We start from the raw sequence: 8,169 nt of genomic DNA on the forward strand, positions 1-8,169 counted from the left end.
TTTCTATTCAATTTAATTGGAATTTTTTTCATTAAACTATCATGATATTTTCTTATATTTTACTATTAAAGATTATTGACATTATTGTATTTTGTTTGACCATTAAATTATATTATTTAATATAATTGATCTGAACTGTTGACTTTTGTAACCATTGTTTTGACCTGTCTATCTTTGGTTCAATTTTTAATATTTTCCAAAAAATTTTAATCTGTTATATCTATTATGCTCGAAGATTTTGTCTATACCAACTCCCTGAAGCGACAAGGTAATGCATGCATAAACACGTTTACTTATTATATGTAAATCAGTTTTAGCCCAAAATATATGTTTGATTTTTTAATTTTATATAAAGTTTTATTTTAATCCTTAACTTTAAAAGCTATATTTTAATTATAAAATTATTAGTCTGGAATAAAGGTACTCTAATAGCTGTTGCTTAGCACACATGCACGAAGTGCTTCTTATGAATGCATAAATGCAAATGGAATCAAAGGTACTAACAAATTCTTAAGCCTAATATAAGATTCTTGAATGTTGTTAAATGAATAAAACATCATTCGTGAATTAAAAGGAAAAATTGATTATTTTACTCAATCTTTGATCTCTTATGATTATTTTTAGAACCAAAAAACACATGAGTAATTTTATAGAGTTTAAAATTTGTATATATATATAACTGAAAACATTAAAAATATTCAAGTGAAACATTTTAAATTACAGCATAAATAGCATTAAAATAAATAATTTTTTCTGCCTGTAAATATTTAATTTCAGATTTCAAAATATTTTAATTACCTGAAATATTTAATATTATGTTTTTATAATTTATGTTAATTTTATTTATTTAAGAAGACATTGGATTCCTACTCAAACACATAATTTACAACAACTTAATATTAAATATTTCTTGTAATTAAAATATTTTAAATCTTAAAATAAATATTTACAACTTGAAAAAACAAAATATTTAGTAAAGGGTACTTATAATGTAATATAAAATGTTTTATTAAAATATCTTTAGATTTTAGTTATATTTATAAATTTTAAACACTATAAAATTACTTATGTGTTTTTCAGTCCTAAAAAACAATTATAGGAACACTTGGATGGGGTGAAATGGCTAATTTTTATTTTTAATTAAAGAGGGCATTTTGATCATTTAACAATATTTAGAAATTCTTAATAAAGCCTCATGGCCTAATTAGAAATTTGTTAAAATTGTATATCTAAATTTGAATTTAAGTATTTCTATTCAATTTAATTGGAATTTTTTTCATTAAATTATCATGATATTTTCTTATATTTTATTATTAGAGATTATTGACATTATTGTATTTTGTTTGACCATTAAATTATATTATTTAATATAATTGATATGAACTGTTGACTTTTGTAACCATTGTTTTGACCTGTTTATCTTTGGTTCAATTTTTAATATTTTTCAAAAAATTTTAATCTGTTATATCTATTATGCTCGAAGATTTTGTCTATTCCAACTCCTTGAAGCTACAAGTTAATGCATGCATAAACATGTTTACTTATTATATGTAAATCAGTTTTAGCCCAAAATATATGTTTGATTTTTTAATTTTATATAAAGTTTTATTTTAATCCTCAACTTTAAAAGATGTATTTTAATTATCAGCTGAAGTATTCATTTAGTCCTTTAACTATATACAAAGTTTTAGTTTAGTCTTTTAACTTTAAGAAGTATACTTTTAGTCTATTAAGCTTAAAATTGTTAGTCTTAAGTGATAATTTTTTGAAACAATCATAATTGTTTTACAAATTAATCTTAACATATTAGTATTTAGTAATATTTTATTAACATTTAAGAATTTAATATCATCATTTTTTGTTAACAGCTTTAAGGTTAAAGGATTGAAAGTTTACTTTTTAAAGTTAAAGGACCAAAATAAAATCTTGTGTAAAGTTAAAGAACTGAAAGTATACTTTAATCTTAACTATTTAATTATAAAATTATTAGTCTGAAATGAAATCAAGACACTCTAATCGCTGTTGCTTAGCGCACACGCACGAAGTGGTTCCTATGAATGCATAAATGCAAATGGAATCAAAGGTACTCTGATGGCTGTTGCTTAGACCACACGCACGAAGTGGGAGCAAGATTTCTGGTACAATTGTATAAATACTCTCCTCATCCTCCTTCCCTTCCGCTTCCTAAACTCTCTCGCATTCTTCTTCTCTCTGAAACGGAGTACTCAGGCAACAACAATGGAGGAGACTAGCAAACCCACAATTCTCGTCACAAACGATGATGGAATCGACGCGCCTGGTCTGAGAGCTTTGGTTGAAGTTCTCGTTGCCACCAATCGTTACAATGTTCAAGTAGCGGCCCCTGATAGGTGCCTATATATTTTCAATAATCACTTTTTTTTTTATCGTTTGTTAATTTCTTTGGATTTGATCATCTCGTGTTTTCGTCTGACTTCTTGGCCATTTATCAAGTTCTAGGCGTGATACGAAATGTATTCTTGGATGTGGAGAGAGATATATATATATATATATATATATTGTTGCTTTGCTACAGCTAAACTTCGCATGTCCATCATCAAGAAGTATTAGCGAGACTGAGTTTGCTTATTAATTTAAAAAGGTGTTTGGATAAAATCAAACCATAGTTTGGAGAAAAATTTCTGAAAAATAGATTATTGGGATAATAGATTTTGTGAAAGAGTGATTCTGATAAAGTGAAAATATTTGGATAACTGTTGTTAGAAATACTTTTTATATGTGCTAATTACTAAAAAAACATAAATTAACATTATAGTTACATAAAAGATAGATTTTATAATTTATTTTAATTTGAAGGAATCAAATTGTTAATAATATATTTTTTTACCAATATAATTAATGACATATAAGATAATGTAATTAATAAATAATTAATATTTGTATATATATTTATAAAATATAAGATCAAATATGTTTATAAAAAAATAATTGAGGAATATTAAAATCATATTATCGTTAAAATTTACTCTAACAGGCATAATTATAGTCTTCAATTTGAACCAGAAACAGAATAGATTCACTTTTTTTGAAACTATAGTTTTGAATCCAAAACTATTAGGGCTTGTTTGGCTAACCTCCAAAACCATAGTTTTGGAACCCAAACTATGGTTTGGATTTCAAACTTGCCAAACAGGAGAAGAAATTGACAAACTATGGTTTTGGATCCAAACCATGATTTTAGAATAAATGAATTCATTCTGCTTCTAACTCAAATTAAAGGGTATGATTGTGTCTGTCAGAGTAGATTTAAACGGTAATATGAATTTAACACCTGTCAAATTTTTTTTTTATAAACATATTTAATCTTATATTTTATAAATATATATACACATATTAATTATTTATTAATTATATTATATTATATTATTAATTATGTTAGTAAAAAATATATTATTAACAATTTTATTTCTTCAAATTAAGATATATTATAAAATCTATTTTTTATGTAATTATCATATTAACTTATCTTTTTTTAGTAATTTGTATATATAAAAAGTGTTTCTGATAACAACTATCCAAACACTCTTACTTTAACAGAATCACTTTTTCTGAAGATCTATTTTTCACAAAATCTATTTTTCCAAAAATCTATTCTCCAAATCATAGTTTGGTTTCATCTAAACACCCTTTATGATTTTGGTCCCAAATTATGGTTTGTTAATTTTACTTCCTGTTTGGTAACTTTTTTACTCAAACTATGGTTTGGGGTTTAGAATGTTACCCAAATAGGGCGTAAAGAATGGCCAGCTTTTTCATATATAACAATGATTTTGTACAACCTGTAGCTCGGATTTTGTACCACCTGTAGCTCGCATTGTTATCTTACAGGTTTTTGTTGTGGTTTCGTAAGCGTTTACTTTTTTGTTTCCAAAGCTCTGGAGCATATTATTGACTCTTCAGCCCTTCCCCAGTTGTTACTTTTTCTTTAACGGTTTTCTTTTCTGTCTTGATTTGAACTTTTTCAGTGAGAAGTCAGTTGTAAGTCATAGTATGACTTGGCGTCTCCCTGTTACTGCCAAGCAAGTACACATTGATGGAGCCACAGCCTTTGCAATCTCTGGTTTGTTTCTGTTTCCCATTAACCTAAGTTGAAATGTTATTTCGCGCGCGCGCGCCACCAACTTGCATGCTTAAACATCTGCATCTTTTCCTCTGCTTTCTTTATATTCTTTTTGCTGTTGAGCCTCTTCCGCTTGGTGATTTTGCCCTTGGAATGGGAAATGGTGACTTTCATATGATCGATCAGTTTATTGAAGGCGGCCTTCTTTTATTGCTTCTTACCTATCAGTTTCAGGAGCAAATCCGCATGGAATAATCAAGATATTCGGATTTGTTAAATTCCTCTTCAGACTCTTGTACAGTTAAAATGCTTTTCAGTTGAGACGCGCGCGCGCGCACACACTTGCTAATTATTTAAAAAGAGTCTAATATTTTGCCTCGCATTTATTTGACATCAAACCTATATATTTTTCAGTCTCTCAACATCAAACTTTTTTTTTTTTTTTTTTAGGGACTCCAGCTGATTGTACTTCCCTGGGAATTTCCAAAGATCTTTTTCCAACAGTGGCTGATCTGGTACGGTTGAGGTTTAAAATTTTAGTTTTGAATTTATAAATTATCACATTCCTAGGATGGACTCTCTTCCCAAGTTAATACCATTCTGGCAGTTCTTCTATAGTTTCTTTATGAGAATACTATAGCGTATAGCGTTGTGATATGGTTTGTTAAAACTTGAAAAGGAGCTCATGGAACTTCTGATGATACAACGGTTACTGAACTCATCTGTGCCAAAAATTTTATGCCATATTTTTATTTTGTCAGGATTTTCCCCTCTCTTTCCTGAGAAGATCTCCTGCATGAGACCTATTTGATCAAGTCGATCCACATAAATAATCCTTCCTTTTGTTCACTAATGTCGTTTCTATCTATAAGTACAGGTAGTTAGTGGTATAAACAAGGGTAGCAACTGCGGTTATCACATGTATGTATCTTTTTCCCCCTTGTTTGGATTCTTTAATCGTATCTTTATAAAGAAGCATGGTTACCTTGAGACGGGGAAGAAGGGGTAGCATCTGAGGCTCTATTCCCTCACTAAGTAAGCAAAATAAAGTTAGGTACCATGACGTGGATTTATATCAATTCTATTTTTTATAGTTCTATTAGAAAGCTGTTCTTTTTTCATATAAAGCATTGAATTGGAAGGTACTGCTTAAAACTTGTTATGTGGTCAGTTTTAAAAGCTGGATGTTCAAGCAAAGGATGTAATAGAAACTTTAGAAGGACATAAAATTGAATTATAACAAAGTAATATTATTATTTTGACATTTCTTGAAGTGAGCAAGGAGATAATCGCATTTACATTCCATGAAATTTAAGGCACACCCAACTGCAATTGAAGCTATGATATATTTTTCCACTATTGTTGCTTCAGTAGTCATTACTTATGTCTCCATCTTGCCATTTTACACTTATGGGCTCATTGCTGTGCTGATTAGAATTCCCATTTATGCAGTGTTTCCTCAGGCACTGTGGCTGGAGCTCGAGAGGCTTTTTTCAATAATATACCTTCCATTTCCATCTCATATGATTGGTATAATGAAACAACTGTAGCTATATCACTGGGTTTAATTATTTCTACAATTGATTTAATTTTTGAAACAGCTTTTATCAATGATAGAGCTGATGGGAATTATAAGCCATGCCAATCACTTTTCCTTTTTATTCATTTTCCTATTTAATCATTTTAGATTTCCTGTACGTCCAGGGTTGAAGGAAAGAGTGACCCACATGACTTCACCCTTTCAGCTCAAGAGTGCTTGCCTATCATAAGTGCTGTATTGGTTGAGATAAAGAATCGAAAATATCATCAAGGATGCTTTTTAAAACGTAGAAGTGCCAACAAATGTTGCTAGTCATAAGGTACATTTTGATCATTGCTGCATTTCTCTATTTGGCATGCAAAATTTTGTTAACATGATGCAGACCACCATGTGCCTGCATGCCCCCATTTTGGCAAGATACAGAGCAAAGGATGACAACATTTCTTACACAAAACTCAAGAACTTGGCACTGTTCTTTTAACCAATCCGTCACTAAATTTGTCAAATAGTAAAGCTTACAAATCATCTACTTTTGGAAATATTTTTTCAGTAATAACCATCGCTTCTGACTTGACTGCTTTTGCTGATATCCAATTGCTTTTGCATGCATTTTTGCTTCCCTATCCTATAGAATTCCCCATCAGAAAATCCTATCAAGTTTTCACTTATCACTCGGATAATGTCTAATTAGATCTAACACGTTGTCAGCGGCCTAACTGAGTAATATTAGTGTAAATTTTATAGAATTGATATACTGTTTGCGGTAACTTGGCAATCCTATTTTCCATGATTTCTTTTTTGAAATTATAGCTTTCATGTGAATGGTGTTTATTTTGAGAGCAATGTCATCTTATCATCAATTATGATTTGTGGTACATATTGTCTGGAATATTAGAAAAATAGTTTAGCTCAGAATGCCAAGTCACAAGGCTAGGATCTAGTGTCTGATTTCATACATAATTGATATGCCCTTTTATCTTTAATTGACACATTTTGACGTTGTTTTCCACTCCATAAGGAATTGTCATGATTTTGTTTTTATTTGCCTTGGCATTATTGTATCCACCATATCAAAGTTAAAAGTTGTATATCATAGCGTAGTTGAGTTCAGGGGATTAATATTGCTGACTCTGCCACAAGAAATTTTTCCATCCAATCAAATATAAATTGTTGTTCTTGGCTGTCTTTTATGCATCAAAGGGCTACAAGCTGACTAAGCAGGGCCAAAGCCGGATCAAGATGGGATGGCGGCAAGTCACCTCTGAGATGACCATGGACATAGAGACAGCAGGACCTACAGAAGCGCACTCATCATCAGGATCACCTGGACTTCTTGTATTCAAGAGAGAAGTAGGCCCATTCCTTTATTTTATCTTCTCTTCTATTTAGAAATCTCATGTGCATTGTATATAATGCAGCCTGTGTTTCTACATTTTCACGGCTATAAGTGGAACTCCATTGTTATAACTACTGTATAGTTAATATTGTGCTTGGCAGCTTGAGTGTGCCGTGTTTGATTTAACTTAAATATGATGATGTAATTCTCCAATCTTGTCCGCTTATAAAGGATATGCAAAGTCATAGGGAATGCAGAATGATCCCACTTATCTTTTACCCTCCTTTGGTCTCAGTCTCTCCCTGATATGCTGTGGAAGTTTGTTTAACTCTTGCAGAAAAGAGGGCCCCAATGTGATGCCAACGATAATGATTACAAATTTTTGCAAGAAGGATATGTGAGTATTCTTTTACAAAAAAAGAAATTTCTTGAATACCAAACCATCCCCTCACATTGTTTGATTTTTTTTTTTTTTAAAGATTACTGTTACTCCTCTGGCTGGTCTGGCTAATGTGGAGGGAGATTGCCATTCCTATTTTAAGGATATGTTACTAGAGGTCTCTGAACACTCCTCTCCGGCAGTAATATGAACTGTAAGAATCATCTTGTATATGTGATTTATATGACAGTCTTTACATCATCCTAGGTTCAAGGGCGAACCGGCCTGCCCACATACGGTTTGGTCTTTTAAGGCCTGTTTGAAAAAGGAGACAAAACTTATATACTCATTCATATGCATTCTTCATTTTGCACGCACCTGGCGCATTCACACAGATGCATGCACACTAACACTCATAGTAACACTAAAACACACAAGAATCTCTCGCTGCAATTTGATGATTAAATAGGGCGCTGAAACATTCATATGGTAACGCCAAGCACATAAACTACTACGTGTAAAAATTAAGTATCTGAAGGCGTTCTTACTGCAATTTAAATTTCATAAAACATGTATTCATCACATTTAAGGCTTACTTTAACGACCTTTACTATCTCCCAACTTAGCACCATAGGATTAACTGCTACTTTTCCTCCTCCCTACCCCTGTCAGTGAATTCTTTCCTCTTGCAGATTACTCTAGTTGGGTGATTATGAGCTCAATCTGGAGCTAACGAAGATTATTTAGATCCTGAGCAGTCTGGTTGCTTTTATATGCACATCATTGCCTCAGTATTGTTAAGTTCGGGGCACATA

General features: G+C 31.0%; 1 protein-coding gene across 1 annotated transcript; it reads left to right on the top strand.

Annotated features, from left to right (window-relative positions):
• The first annotated feature begins 2,238 nt into the window (after positions 1–2,238).
• On the top strand, positions 2,239–7,565 carry LOC114728846 (5'-nucleotidase SurE-like). The gene is given in 10 exon segments (XM_028915802.1): positions 2,239–2,369; positions 4,005–4,099; positions 4,550–4,614; positions 4,977–5,020; positions 5,552–5,629; positions 5,804–5,921; positions 5,923–5,958; positions 6,840–6,989; positions 7,313–7,372; positions 7,455–7,565. Coding segments are annotated over 10 exon segments (888 nt in total).
• Positions 7,566–8,169: the final 604 nt, after the last annotated feature.

Source organism: Neltuma alba, unplaced genomic scaffold (assembly GCF_004799145.2).
Source record: "Neltuma alba isolate B1F8T4 unplaced genomic scaffold, ASM479914v2 tig00012576_pilon, whole genome shotgun sequence".
Classification (NCBI taxonomy): Eukaryota; Viridiplantae; Streptophyta; class Magnoliopsida; order Fabales; family Fabaceae; genus Neltuma; species Neltuma alba.